At 38.3% G+C, this 16,120-nt stretch overlaps 1 protein-coding gene across 1 annotated transcript in view; it reads left to right on the top strand.

Moving 5' to 3' along the window:
• Positions 1–16,120, top strand: part of CCDC102B (coiled-coil domain containing 102B) — a 200,550-nt gene that overhangs the window by 172,803 nt on the left and 11,627 nt on the right. The window contains exon 8 of the mRNA XM_066247332.1: positions 10,520–10,682. Coding sequence (XP_066103429.1) covers positions 10,520–10,627 — 108 coding nt within the window. The 3' untranslated portion in view covers positions 10,628–10,682. The remainder of the gene's footprint in view (positions 1–10,519; positions 10,683–16,120) is intronic.

Below are 16,120 nucleotides of genomic sequence, written 5' to 3'. Positions count from 1 at the left end.
TTGTGTGAAGAAATGTACTTTAAATATCAGTTATCTGTCTTCCTACCATCAGCACTAATGAGTCTCCTTTGATTCTTGTAATATCACTAATGCTGTGACTGAAAGTGATGTGTTGGAGTTAAATTAAAAGTGGGCTAGCTTTAGTCTATTAATCTTTAATGAGAAAAGTATTTTCTTTATGTTTCAATACTGCATAAATTTTGCAAATCATGACTATATTTCAACTTACTATTCCTTCCAGGTATTTAAAGTAGCTTACTTTGGTGATAGTGGAAAACCTAAGATGATCATGAACTTATTTTTACTAGGAAATATGTAGAATAAAATATTTCAATATTTTTACTATATTTTGAACACCTACCCTAATGTACCAGTAAACCCCCCTTTTTTCTCCTCTTATATGAAAGAATTCAGCTACTGCTGTAAATGATGATTATTTCTGATAATAGTAATCAAAATTATTCAAAGAAATTAATCAAGGTTTCTTGGTAGAGAGATATCTGAAAAGATATGGTTAATTCACCCAGCTACAAAATCACTACAAAAATTATAGTAGACAAATACTGGAAGTTTAGAATTCAGAATCTTAAATATAATTCAACAAATAATGAGGGGCCCATTTTCTGAGATATTGAACTCTTGGAATGCTTTGTTTCCTTGAACCTTCTAGAACAGAGGTCGGAAACCTATGGCTCACAAGCCAGATGTGGCTCTTTTGATGGCTGCATCTGACTCGCAGACAAATCTTTAATAAAAAAATAATGACATTAAAAATATAAAACATTCTCATGTATTACAATCCATTCATTTCCTACCACTCATGTTCATGGTTGCTGGTGGCTGGAGCCAATCACAGCTGTCCTCCGGGACAACACCAAATTTTTATTGGATAATGCGTAATGTACACGGTCGTTGTGAGGTCAGGAAGTAAACTTCCCTCCTTTTAATCAAGTAGTCAGCTAGCTAATTGCAGAAACCCTTTGGACGAAGAAGATGGCTAAAATAAAAAAAGATGAGAAGTATTGTACTTTTCAGCACGAATGAACAGAGGAATTCACCTTTGTGGAGAGAGCAGGTTCTGCAGTGTGTCTAATATGCAATGATAAAATTGCATCAATGAAACAGTCAAATATAAAGCAGCACTTCGAAACACGCCATACTACATTTGCATCAAAATATCCAGCAGGGGGCAGCAAGAAGAAAGCATGTCAAAAGCTACTGTGCAGAGTGCAAGCTAGTCAGCAGCAACAAGGTGACTGGAATTTGGCTAGCTTTGCTGGTGCTTTAGCAATTGTGAGAAACGGAAAGCCATTCACAGATGGGGACTATGCGAAAACATTCATGCTTGAAGTTGCCAATGAACTTTTTGACAACTTTTCAGATAAAGACAAGATAATCAAACGAACAAAAGACATGCCTCTGTCGGCAAGAACTGTTCATGATCGTACCATCATGATGGCAAATCAAACTGAGGCAACACAAGTGAAGGACATAAATGCAGCATCATTCTTTTCTCTCACTTTGGATGAGTCAACAGATGTAAGCCATTTATCCCAGTTCAGCGTGATTGCAAGGTATGCTGTTGGTGACACATGACATGAGGAAAGTGTTGCTATTTTGCCTATGAAAGAGACAACAAGAGGGGAGGATTTATTTAAGTCTTTCACTGAGTTCGCTAAAGAAAAAAATCTACTGATGGATAAACTTATTTCAGTGTGTACTGATGGTGCTCCAAGCATGGTGGGGAAAAACAGGGGATTAGTAGCACTTCTTCGTGAACATGAAGAGACCCATCCTAAGTTTTCACTGCATTCTACATCAGGAGGTGCTTGGTGCTCAGATGTGTGGCGAGCAGCTTGGTACGGTGATGTCGCTGGTCATGTGGGTGGTCAACATTATTGTTGCCCTAGCTTTAAATGATCGCTAGTTTAAAACACTGCTGGACGAAGTTGGGAATAATTATCCTGGTCTGCTTCTGCACAGCAGTATGCATTGGTTGTCAAGAGGGAAGGTGCTCAACCATTTTGCAGCTTGTCTGAGTGAAATCCGGACTTTTCTTGAAATGAAAAACATCAAGCATCCTGAGTTAGCTAACACTGAGTGGCTCCTAAAGTTCTACTATCTCGTGGACATGACTGAACATCTGAACCAGCTCAATGTGAAAATGCAAGGTGTTGGAAATACAGTCTTATCCCTTCAACAAGCAGAGTTTGCATTTGAAAACAAGCTGGAACTCGTCATCACCGACATTGAAACAGATCGTTTACTACACTTTGAAAAACTGGGAGAGTTTAAAGATGCATGTAAGTGACCCTGTTCACCATCTTCATCTTCAGCAGCTAGCAAACTTCACATCTAATCTCCTGCAGTCATTCAAAGCGTGCTTTGGAGAATTTTGTGAGCGCACTCGTCTTTTTAAGTTCATCACCCATCCACACGAGTGTGCAGTGGATAGCGCCAACCTGAGTTATATCCCCGGTGTCTCAGTCAGAGATTTTGAGCTGCAAGCTGCTGACCTGAAGGCCTCAGACATGTGGGTGAATAAGTTCAAGTCACTGAATGAAGATTTGGAAAGACTCACATGACAGCAAGCAGAGTTGGCGAGCAAACACAAGTGGGGAGAAATGAAAAAACTTCAACCCGTGGACCAGCTGATTGTCAAAACTTGGAATGCACTTTCCCATCACATACCACACTCTCAGCCTATGAGTATTGCTGTACTGACAATGTTTGGCTCTACATATGCATCTGAGCAGTCTTTCTCCAATCTAGAGAACGTTAAGACCAACTTACAATCACATTTCATGGAATGAAGTCTGAACGCCTGCATGAAGCTTAACCTCACCATGTATCAACCAGACTATAAAGCCATCAGCAAAACCATGCAGCACCAGAAATCTCATTAATGGTAAGAAGTACTTTATTCATCACTGGTTAGCAACAGCATAATAATGTTATTAAAAAGAATTCAGAGACTTATTGTACTTTAAAAGTGTTGGTCTTACAGAAAATGCACACATTTACTTGCATTTAGTGTTAAATATATTGTATGGCTCTCACGGATTTACATTTTAAAATATGTGGTGTTTATGGCTCTCTCAGCCAAAAAGGTTCCCAACCCCTGTTCTAGAAGAATGTGGCCAATTAACCATCTTTTAGGTTATGTAGGCAAAAGTTCAGACACCAGTCAGCGTGTATCTTCTCTTTAAATGAAACAGTATGTATTTCATTATAGGGTTTTATATTTGAACCTTACCCAGTAAAAGTATTTAGTTTGTGTTGTCTCATATACTATCTCAGGAAAGGGACCAAAGATCACTCATGAAGCAGAAGGCACAGGATAAGTGATGTTCCTGCCTAGCATTACAGAAAATTGTAATCCAGAGAGATTTTTGTATTGTAGAGGAAAACATTTCTTCTTGTTACTATATATTGTCCTTCCTACAGGCTTAGAGTCTTAGGGGTTCTCATCTAAATTAAAAAAAAAGAATATTAAATAATAATGTCCTCCCTTTCCTTTGTGGGAAATTAAGCATTAGTTCAATCACAATTATCACCATTTTTCCTTCATGTAATTTGTATTTCTTACTATATTACCTGTTGTATTCTGTTTATTTAAAAAACACCCTTCTCTATTTCTTTTCTACTTATCCTGTACATTAATTTTTTTTGAAAGGAAACTTTTTTCAATTTATTTCAATTTTGGATAGCTAGTTGTTGTTTTAATGACAGCTTGAACCTTAGTAGTAATCAATTAACCAAGAATTTTTACTGGTTTTTAAACATTTCCATTTGTTCCTAATTTGGTTTTTTTCTTTTTTCTGGATGCCAGTCATGTGGTTCTTAATAAAATTTCTATTTCCTGTGTTTCGTGGAAGTAGATTTCTCTAACTCACTAGATGGTCACCTCTGTAGATGTTCTATGGTGTGACAGGTACTATCTTGATAACTGGGCTGAACTGCTAAAATGGAAAGATCAAAGAGGAGTTTCCAAATCATGTTATAATCAGTAAAATGGTTTTTTACTGAATTCTTTTGTTCTTAATGTTTATATTCCTTTAAAAGAATTTTATAGTTTTCACTTCATTTCATCTTTGCTGGTTTTTTGTTTGTTTGTTTGTTTTTGTGGTTAAAATGAGGAGTCACTGGGTTTTTATATCTATATTCAACAGTAGTTGGAGATTAAGCCTGGTGGTCCATGACAAGTGATAACATTGAAATTTGGGACACAAAAGGCAATTTTATTTCTTTCCTTGAGTTTCATGGTGCTGGAATTCATTCCAATATCCAAAGGCAAAGAGGCATACAGCCCAGCACTCACACCAAGCAACCTTCTGAAAGCAGACATCTGTTGGCTGTTAACAGAGTAAAATTAAAAAGAGAAGGAAGGCTTGTTTGTTCCCTGGGTACTTCATTAGTGCTCTGGTTTCTCAGAGAGGGGAGTGGGAAATATGCATATCATGATGATTGAACACAAATGTTGCCATGAAAATTCCTTTTATTTGACAATGTTTGTCTTCCTTTGATGTTAGACAAGCTATTGTTATTCTCTGCACAGACACGTTAGCATATTACTCAGGTTAATGCAACTCGAAGTCAGTTGTAATAAAGATCCGTATCAAAGCCCTCATGAGACACTGGTTACAAATTAAATACCCTTGACTTTTTTGTTACGCATCTCGATGAAAATATTCTCCTCTCTGGGAAGAGATGCTGTGTGGTTGTCTTTACTTTGGATAAAATTAACACCAATTAAGTGTTCCTCATCAATATGCTGCACCACAAACACTTGTATAATCGCTGGCCCATGTGATCCAACGGAATGCTCGAGTATTCTCTCAGCTACTAATTTGCCACATGATATCATCACTTTGATTCTCCAGTTGCTATGATACCCTGAACAAATTCTCAGTATTAGTCCCTCAAGGTACAAATTAAGAGTTACCAGCATTGTACGATGTCAACTGCTTCACTTCTACTGGTCATGATGCTGGCTTAAGCTATTTAAAAAGAAAACAGCTCTTGAGTTGGATTAAACTGTCTAATGGAATGCTTTTTATATAAATATCAATCATATAAGATTATCTAGGTTAATGTATTTTAAAGCAATGCCAATACTTTTTAGACATATTAAGGCCTTGGTGTCTATTCATTCATCTAATTCTTAAAAAATATGTAAAAGTTCACAATATAGAGATTAAGCAATAAAATAGACTAAAGTTAAGTGATGCAATTTTTTAAGATAACAGTCTTAAGAATGTTAGGATCATTGGACTTATTCACTTGGCTTACTTCTAGGTTACCTACAAACGAATAAATTTAAATTTAGCTTAATATGTAAATGTTTTAGCAACTGAAATGCCTGCCATATTTACTTTTATTATCTATTTTAATAGGTTTATCGATATCTAATTCACATATCATACAATTCACCCATTTAAAGCATTCAATTAAATTCTGTGGTTTTTAGTAAAATCATAGAATTGTACAATAATTACTAATATCTAATTTTAAAATTGTTTCCACTTTTTGGGTGGTATGGATAATGCTGCTCTGAACATTCATGTATACATTTTTGTGTAGATGTTTTTAAGGGCCACCAAACTATTTTTTAAGGTAGCTGCATCCATTTCATCCACTTTTACAATCTCACAAGCAATGTCGGAAGGTTTCAATTTCTCCATATTCTCAGTAGTACTGGTGAGAGTCCATCTTTTTTATTATATTATCCTTGTGGAGGTGAAGTGGTATCTTCTCGTGGTTTTAATCTCAGTTTCCCTAGTTACTTATGGTGTTGATCGTGTTTTCATGTTGCTAATTGGCCATTACTATATTTACCTGGTAAAAATATATAATCAGATCCTTTGCCCATTTTTAACTGGAATAATATTTTTAAATTTTTGAGTTGTCTTTTGTATATTCTGCATACAAATCCTATCTCAGATACATGATTAGCTTCTTGAGTTATATAATGCTTTTAGTAATAATTTAGATGACCTATATTTTGTTTATTTTTTTCATAGCTTATGAGTTTATTGTTATATATTAAAAAATGCATAATTTGATGCCATGAAGGTTTACTCCTGAGTTTTCCTCCCAGTTTTATGGTTTTAGCTTTTATATAATTTATATCTGTGATTTTTAGTTGATTTTTATAAATGAGGTATGAGGTATGAGGTAGGCATTCAACTTCAATCTTTTGCTTGTGGACATCTAGTTGTCCCAAGATTATTTCTAAAAAGGTTACCCTTTTCCCACTGAAATATATTGCACCTAAGTCAAAATCCAGTTGACCATAAATGTAACAGTTTCTTTTTGGACTCTGGACACAATTTTATTTCATTGACCTAAATATCTACTCTTCTGCCAGTAAAACATTGTCTTGATTGCTATAGCCTTTTAGTAAGCATGGAAATAAGGAAGTGTCAGTTCTCCAAATGTATTTTTTTCTAATGCTTTTATTGTTTTTCATACATTTTTAAAAAGAATGTTGAACTATACCACATTTTTATTCACATATGTTCCAAAGAGAATGCAGCACTAACACTAAAGCATAGCCCCTGGGAAAATTATTTTGGTTTTTGGTTACAAAGACAACAATAAAAAACATTAGGGAAATAATTGGCTCAGATCACTGGGAATGTAATTTTCATTACTCTGTTTACTGTAAAAGGGTAGAACCTGGAGCAAACTGTCTCCAGAAATATAGGTTCCTTAAAATGGGAGTGTCTCAAATCTGAACCCCAGGTCATTCTGTATGAAATTACCCAATTAAACCCATTCACTTATAAGTGAACATCATACCTTTTGCTCTAAAAAATTTAATACACTGATGGGGTTATTCAGCTGAGACATACACATTATTTTCATTAACCCTATAGCTATTAAGTTTGCATTGCTACTGTAAGCTCATTAGGAAAGTTATAATTTATAGACCTCAAAGGTCAATAAACTATTTCAGCAATACATGTATCCAGTGCTAGCTTCTTTAACATATCTTAAACATTTTAACAGTTGTCCAGTAGACAGTCAAGGTGCTTACTTCAAATGGCAAGTACTTGATAGAAATTTAGAGTCAGTTTCACAAAAGCTTGAAAGTCCTGTGAAATTCAATAACATATGTATAAAACAGGCCAGTGTGGAAACTAATGAAGAATTTTGGTAAATCACACCTATCGTCATAGATTGCACGACCATAGAACATTTTATATTATGTTAAAAAAGGTTACATTTTAATTTTTAATACCTTACTAATAATTACTTGAAGTCACTCAATTTAACTCATCCAGTAATTTCTGTGTAGGTAGTAAATAAAATATAATTGAAGACTTATTATTATTACATTAAACAATAAGTAGAATCATGTAACACAAACTATATACTTAGTAAATTTCTCACAAGGCAACCATTTTCCATGACAAAAAGTTTTAGTAAAATAAATGTTCCTGATAAATTCCCTGATTTTTTTTTTCTTACAGCTGAAGAGCCAATTGTGGTCCAATCCTTAATAAAACTGTTCAGAATATTTCAGTTCGAATTATAAATATCTGCACCAAACTTAGTCTTCATTATTTGAGGTTGGCCTGTTGTCATGGCCACTCATTTCTTACAAAGGCTCTGAGTCCTAGGAGCTGGGTCCGGGGAATTTGTGGAACAGAAAACTTATCTCAATATGTGCCAGCGTGCCTCATTAGCTTAATCACACTCCAAGCTGGACAGTTATAAAGATACCTGGCTGTGGACACCCTGGAGCAGATTGGCCAGAATTTACCAGAATACCCAATGCTCAGCTTGTCACTTCAATTTCTGTGACAGATAATGGTCCTGTTCAATTGCTAATGGTAAGATGTAATCAACATTGATTATCCACAGTTTCCAGTTAGATTTTGATACAGATTTATAATGCAAACCACAGTGGGATGGATGTGTGGCTGTTTGCAACATCTCATAGGCTTTTTCTAGTCTTTCCTTTCTTTCATTTTGCTTCCCTTATTTTTTTCAATAATAGAAATTAACATTTTCCAGGAACTACAGTTCTTTTTCTAGCGAAAACCATTGTTTCCTTATCACCAAGGCTTAAAACGATAACCAGGACTTTGTTATATTGCCAGCTTGATCAGATGATAAGATATGGTTTCAATGTATTTTTCTTGAATTGTAAATTTTGGGGGAATCTACTCAGATTTTAGCCAGACTGCCTGGGGCCTTCCTGGAGTGGTAACAGGAACAAAGCAATTATTCTGTCCTGACAGGGAAGACGAAACTGGGTTTATCTGGCATAAAAACGCTTTAGGATACTCCTGATGCACAACTTTAAAAATTATGCCTTACTTTCTTGGCAGAAATTTTTGACACAGTGGAAGGACATCTGTTACTCTAGCTGATCCAGCATCCGTTTAGGCTTAAAACAACAACAATAACAATAACATGCAAATGCTATCCCAAGCACGGGAAATCCATACATGAATAAAATGTACATCCCTTAAGCTTGTCACTTGCATTCCAGTGGAGAAAGACCAGGATAGTTGTAAAGCCAGTGGCCAGGGCCACCATCACAGCCGCCCAGCCCATGCAGGTTTGCATTGGATTTGGACAGTCGGTAAAGAAACAGCGGAGCCAAAAACTGATGGGCTATCTTCTTTAATCCTAGCTTGCACCCGGCAGGCAAGTAAAAAACACACACTGGGCTCCAAAACCCACTCACATTCAGTGCTCACAAAGCTACTGACTTATCCGAGTTTCCTAGAATCAAAGGATTCTAGCTCACCAGACTTATTCACCTCTGTTCCCCATCTCCTTCCTTCTCCCTGCACAAACTCTGCACAAACTGGCTTCTCACTCAACACTCCGCTATCTTGGCTGCTTCTCCTGGCCACATGGCATCTTTCTGCTCTCCTCTCTGCTCTCTCCTCTAATGATAATCTCAGGAACCAAGAGCGCAAGATCCTGTTCTGCTCCCATTTTATAGTGTAGAAATCCAGACCTTTAATCCAATATACAAAATAGGGAAGTCTCTAATACAAAGTCACTTTCTGAGGCATGATAGGATTGTACCACCCCACATTAAAAGGGTGGGAAAGGCTTAATCCCAAAACCAAGCCCCAGGCTACAAGGATTCTGCCTGCCCACAGCCAGCCCCCAACACACATTAATATCACCTGGGCAACAGCCTCCACGTGGGCAGCGTCATCTTTAACAAAGTGAGCATAATACATTTTATCTGCCCAACAATAGTTCATATATGAATCATATCACTGTTAGAAAATAGATCAACCTTAGTGCTTTGGGGCTGCTGGTTCCAGAATGAAATAAGGTGTTTGGCCTCAGATCTGAGTGAGTACATGAACAATGAAAAATAACCATTTAGCTATCTGATGAGAGCTAGAGACAGACAACGACCCCTCTAATTTAGTTTGCTGAATTGGCAGAGGTAAGCAGCAGGGGTTGTGGGCACCTAAGGAAAGCTCCAGCCTTCAGACCAGGGTACCTGTGTTGACGTCTACCCACAGCATGTCCAGGACGAGCAGCACCAGGACCACTTGGGAACTCAGCAAAACGCCAAAGTCTTGAGCCCCGTCTGAGACCAACTGAATCACTATTTGCATCTTGAGCACTTTTTACCTGTACTTAAACCATGCTTAAAAATAGTGTAAATGCACATTTATAGTTTATTGTGAATTTTATAAGATCATGGCACAGATTTAGAAAATTCAGTGTCTAAAAAGCCCCACCAGAATTTTGGTATTATTTTTAAAATCAATTTTACATAAGAGATATTACGCACTAATCACAATGTTGGAAGGATTTTTTTTCCTTAACTTAAACAACAAAGTAGTATTATGAAAATCAAATACACATTTAACTTTCTGCAGTGTAATACCATGACTTCATGCAATGCTATAATGTGTAACACACAAGAAATAGACCACATGGAGAGACCTGTATAGATATGTTTCAGCAGTTGAATTTAAAAAGCAAGTGTCAGAAGATTACATCTAGTATCATACCTATTTGTTATGTTTAAGTAAAAACACCTAAAAGAAAACAATACATTTAAATATATATATTTACACCAATATACTATAGTATACATGTATACACATACTCATGACCTTGGCATATGTATATGGATATATGGAAAAACACATATGCTAGGCTTAAATATATATATATCTTTATACATATATATGTTGAACCTATATTCTCAAAACATTGGGAATAATAATGCCAGGGCAAGGACAGTGCCTGAGCAAGAGGGTCGGGGTTGAGGAGGAGTGGGGGACAAGGGCCTGGATAGAGAAGGTGTCAAATATTCTAGAGTCTGCATAGATGTTCATTATATTATTGACTATATGCATTGATTCTGTTATTAAAAAAAAGAAATGAACATTCCCATAGACTCATGCATATATATACAAAAGAAACTTAGGCACGGTAAGAATGGGCTATGCAAAAAATAGAGCTTGCTTTTAAAAGGATTTTCTCATTTTAAGTTGAGCATTTTCCACTTGGCTTTCAGCTTGATGGTTTCCTAAATCAGATCTGTAAGCTCCTAAGATTTCTGGAGGAATGGAAAGAAGCAAATGAAAACTTGGGACCTGAACTCAGGCACTCACACAACCAGTAATCACTTCACACAACATGCTCAATTCAAGATTGGGACCTTAGAGAAGGAAATCTTGGTAAATTTTTTTGTATTTTTCTTAAATATCAGTAACATTATTGTCATTAACAAGAAATATTAATGAAAGGAGTTTACACTCCTACTTGAATCAACGGGCTTCTAGTTTTTGTGGTTTTTGTTTTGTTTTGTTTTGTTTTTTGCCTAACAGATGTTGTATGTTATGGTAAAGACAATTTGAATATTTTAAAACAACGTTAAAAGGCATAGAATTTCTGAAAGGCAGAAGGAGCTTCCAGAATACATTTCGCATCAAGCAGGAAGAGTTATAATACCTGCAAGAAAAAAATAAGTGGTAAACCATACAATTCTCTGGGTACTTGATGAACAAAGCACTGTATTATGTAAAAGTCATGGTTTAAGTAATTGATAGACTTGTGCTTTTTTTTTTTTTTAATCTACATGGTGGCGCTGATGTATATGAAAAATGTTTTCACCCTCTAGAGGGAACAATAAATGTAGCATAATTCTTCATACAAAGCAAAAGTGGGCCGAGGTGTCGAACAACATGATTTGTATGATAAGGAAACAGAAATGACAAGCTAAGATTTGCACTCTAATTTATACAAATATTCTCAGAAAAGGAACTGATTGCCTGTGAAGCTGAGGAAAAGCCACAAGCACTGTGAGGAAACTAAGAGGGCCTTTGACTTTTATCTGGTAGACATTTTGCAGGAAAACCATAAAAAAGCCCACAGCATTGCCGGGTAGTCTCCAGGTATAAATCAGGCTGAGCTACAGCTGTGATTTCCTTCTGAATCGGATGAACAAAGCCAAGTATCAAACTGTACTTAGAGAGGAATATTTCCTTAAGACCTTTTGATATAGTATAAAAGAAGACTGCTTCCTATTTAAGAGTTTTTAAGATCAAGAAATTTACATAAAAAAGACACTATAAAGGCTTACCTAGCTATTTTCCAAAGGAAGCCAACTTGTAAAATTTAATTCAGTTAAAAATATGTCTGGTCTTTCTCACCCTGTGCCCCTCCATTGATTAGTGGGAAGAATGAAAACTTACTAATTGATTAGTGATTAAAGCTTACTTTATTCTATAAAATGAGTTAGTCTTTTTCTACAATGTTTTGCCATTCACTGAGCCTTTCTTATTGCCCGTTTCTTTATCTAAATTGAAGGAATTGGAGGACTGGGGTGGCAAAGAGACCAGCTGCTGGCCTTACAACAGCCCCTGAGTGTGTACGGCTAAGTGTGCGTGGCTGAGTGTGTTTGCTCGTCTATGGCAGTTTCTAGTCTGTGTTCTCACGAGGAAATGTGAACTCGCTTCTCTTTGCTTGCCATTCCATCTTGGTTCCTTTTGATGTAGCCTCAGTGATCTCCCATTCCACCTTCTACAAACCATCCACCTGAGGGAGACACCCAGCTGCAACCTTCCGTGTGGCCCCCAGGAGGGCTCTCATCTCAGCCACGGATGGGAACTGAGCGCAGTGTTGAGAAGTTAAGTCCACCTCTCCCCCCTGCCTGACCACGCTTCTCTGCTTTTCTATGGCCATGCTGCACGCTGGTGTGGGGCCGTGAAAGGCATCTACCTCCCAAGGTCCCAAATATGGGCGGAAAGCAAGAGTCTCCCTGCACCCAGCCCTCAACACCCGACTTTCCTTCTGTAGCAATTCCTTGCACATAACCCATCTCTAAACCGAAGCACTCAAGGGAACAGTGAAAAATTCTTCTGTAGAGTTTGCTCTTCCCACACTCCCAGAGCCAAAAAGAAGTGGCTTTTCCTATTCTCTCAATGTCATGTCCCACATAGCGTGACTACTCTAGAGCTTGAGCATTGCGATGGGCAGACACAGCCAATACAGACTGGTGGTATAGCTACCCCTTCCAGGGCTTCTATACGCAAAGCATATGCTGCTTCCATAGATCAGCTCATTTAATCCCTCTACGGTTTATGTGCTAGAACCTATTGTTCTTAACCAAATGAGATTAAGGCTCAGTAGGTTAAGTGGACGGGACTGAAACAGGGCACTAGAAGAGGCGTAATCCTCATTCAAGAATGGAACTTGCTTAGTGGACCTTTGGTTTGTACCAAAAATGGTCTCAGATTGTTATTTGCTCTACCGATTTCTCTCCTAAATGTTGGAAACAAGAATATTGTTTCAGGGCAAGCTTGCTGAGTAACAAATTATGCCAAAACTGAGTGGCCGAAAGACCAATGATTCTTACAATTCAAGATTCTGTGGGTTAACTGTGCGTGAGAAGTGGGTTCTTCTGCTGGGTGCAACACTGGCTTGGTCACTCGTGAGGTTGCATTCAGCTATGAGTTTGACACTGGGAGGTCTAAGATGGTCTTACTCAGATGTCTGTGTCCTGAGCTCCCCCAACCCCGACCCCGTGTAGTTAGTTTCCCATCACTGAATAGTGCAGCCTGTGCTTTCTAAATGGTAACTGGTCCCCCAGAGGGTCAAATGGAATGTAGTTCTGTCCTCTGGATTCCTGCTTGCCCTCTTAGTCACTCTTCCTCAAAGTAAAGGCTCACACACCTATACCGAACAAAGACAATGCACAAAGAGAGATTTGGGCATTCCAGTTCCTCGTGGTCCCTGGAAGCATCACTCGTTGTCTTCCTGCTCCGCCCAGCAGCAGGCTGTGCTTGAGCCAAGCCATGTCGGAACTGGTAGCTTCCCCCGGAAAAAAAAAAATTAGAAAGCACCGGCAGTCGTCAGCTCACCTCCAAATGGTCCGTGCAGTTTTAGTCCATCTGATTCTGCCGCACTGACACATGTCAGATGCCTTTACAATGTGATTTGGCAATTTGGCTGTGTATTTTCTAGTTGTCGTTGGCAGTGGCCTTGCCCTGGGGTAATCTAGTCATTCTCACATTGAAGCAGAGGTCCCATCAATTAAATTTAAAATTATATGATGTCACTATTCTGATTTCATCCTCATAGGATTATCTGTCTACTGATCCAAGAAGCATCGTGGAACATCACTGTGGGTAGGATTCTTTTGGTCTCCTTAGTGTCTATTCCCTTGAAGACATTATCGTCTCTGGGCTGTAGAAAGCCTGATGGCTGTGTCTGCTCTAGCCGAGTGTGATGTCGGAGAGACTGATGGGCAGCAGGGAGGAAGCTCTCTGCTCTCCCGCCCTGTCTGCTTGAGTTCTGTCTCTGCCCCCTCCATGCCCCTCAGGACTGGCAGGGTTTCCATAAAGGCATTCGCAGAGCTCCGGGCCGGTACCTGCTGCAGGGAACCAGCGCCCCGACGAGGAGGCAGGTCGGCTTCTCTTCCCACCGCTTCGCCCTGCCCATCAACCTGGGATCACGCCTTGCTTTCACTCCTATGATTGTGCACAGGAGAAATAGTGCAACAGCGGCAACCTCTAGGTGCTGCCCATGTGTGCCCACAAGGCTGGAATAATTATTACAGAGACGGGGGTGCGGTTCTGAGAAGGAGAAGAGCCGATGGAGGGCAGGGGAGCAGGGGCGCGGGGCAGCGGGCAGTCTGAGCTCACACTGCCCACACCTCCCTTTTCCCGGGTTCACTCCTGGGCCGCTTTGATACAGAATATATAAATCGGTGTTCCTTTGAGTCAATCTGAGAGTTTTGTCTTTTAGAAAAGGGTTTAAAATATTAACAAAATTGTCATAAATAAAAAATTAGGAGCCTTCTCTTCACCGCGCGAGCCCGTTTGATGCTGCCTGCTCGCTGTTCTCCTGTTGGGCTTGTGCACACGCCCTTGGCTTCTCCCTGCACTCAGTCCGGGCGGTTTCTATCCACTTCGTTTCTGCCAAGAGTCATTTCAGTTACTTTTGAAATCTGGAGTTTCTTAATTACAGCTCTGTAATTAAGGTTAGGAATACAATTACACTGTAAATGTCCCCCCCCCCATGGAGAAATGTTCATCTTCCTATCGGCCCTTGTTGTCGCTGCCTTTCTAGAAGTACACAAGTACAAATAGATCAACTGAAGATAAAAACACATAGTTTTACTAAGTATATTTTATTTTATCCTGAATGGGTTAACTGTCAATGCTTTAGATTTAAATCAATAGTTAACTATTTTTTATGTTCATAAATGGTCAACCAATACCATGATTTTCATAGACTTGAATTCCTAAAGTTCTGTCGCTGTTCAGGTGATTGAAGTCTATTTGTATGTGTGTGTGTGTGGGGGGGGCAGATCCTTGAGAATTTTTGGATCTTTTCCATTTAGCTAAATAGTCATAATGCCATATACATTTAAACTTCTCATAAGGGTCAGAATCCTAATTTATATTTATTCATTTATACAGTGGGGGTTTGACCCAGATTAGTATTTTTTTTAGGCCCTACATATTTTTTACTGAATTTATGAGGGTGGCAGTGGTGCATAAAACCATACATGTTTCAAGTGTACAGCTCAATAAAACATCACCTGTACCCTGTATTGTGTGCCCATCACCCCAAAGTCTCTTTCCATTCCCGTCACCCCCTCTGCCCACCTCCACTCCCCTCACCCCATCTCCCTCTGGGTGCCACCACACCGCTGTTTGTGTCTCTGTATTATATGTATATATACATATGTTTTCTTTTGCTTAATCCCTTCATCTTATTTCCTCCAGTCCCCCAAGCCCCTCCCCTTCGACAGTTGTCAGTCTGTCCCATGTGTCCATGCCTCTGTCTCTATCTTGTTTGCCAGTTTATTTTGTTCATTAGACTCCACATATAAGGGAGAGTAAACAGTATTTGTCTTTCTCTGCCTGGCCAAGTAGTTTTTGGTGAACAGGATATATCCTGTTCTAAGTATGCAATTAATAACTTGAATGTAATGAGTAACATTTGGTCAGTATGTTTGAGTGTTTAAATTCCTGCTGAGAAAAATTTTAGATGCATCGTTATTTCTTATGTTTCTCTTTTTCTGTGTTTTCTTTTCACATTGTGATCATCAGCTCTGCCTTCAGCAGCCAATATATATGTTTGCCCTGGCTTTTTTTTTTTTTACTTTATGTTCTAATATAAGCATTTAAACATTGAGAGTTTTTTCCCCCTCTGAGTTATGAAAGAGCTTTATGAGTTTGTTAGATTCTTATTGCTGCTGGTCCTATGATTCAGAGACAACTTTAAAATCTACTTGACTGGCTTTCTTTTATCTTTCTCTTATCTGTAATATTAGTCGTTTTAGTCATTATCTAAAATAGCCTCCCCTTATAATGCCACCTGCCTCCATCAGAAAGGACATTGCACTTGGCATCTCGTGGGAGGTGCCTAGCAGAATTCAACACACGTTTATTTCAAAGTTTAAGTGTTCTTGGAATGTTTACTCTGATTTCCTTTCCTTTTATTGTATTTTTCCTCTGATGAAATATCCTTGCTGTTCAATGTCTTCTGTTAACTGTTTGGTTGATTTACATTTTCTTATGTGAAGAGACATATATTCAGGTCAAATCATCTCCATTTTTATAAATCCATTTTCTAAAAATTGTGTAGAAATCATAACTGGTGG

The sequence above is a fragment of the Saccopteryx bilineata genome, chromosome 11 (genome assembly GCF_036850765.1).
Source record: "Saccopteryx bilineata isolate mSacBil1 chromosome 11, mSacBil1_pri_phased_curated, whole genome shotgun sequence".
Classification (NCBI taxonomy): Eukaryota; Metazoa; Chordata; class Mammalia; order Chiroptera; family Emballonuridae; genus Saccopteryx; species Saccopteryx bilineata.
Note: the sequence above shows the minus strand (reverse complement) of the source record. Positions and strands in the feature narration are given on the sequence as shown.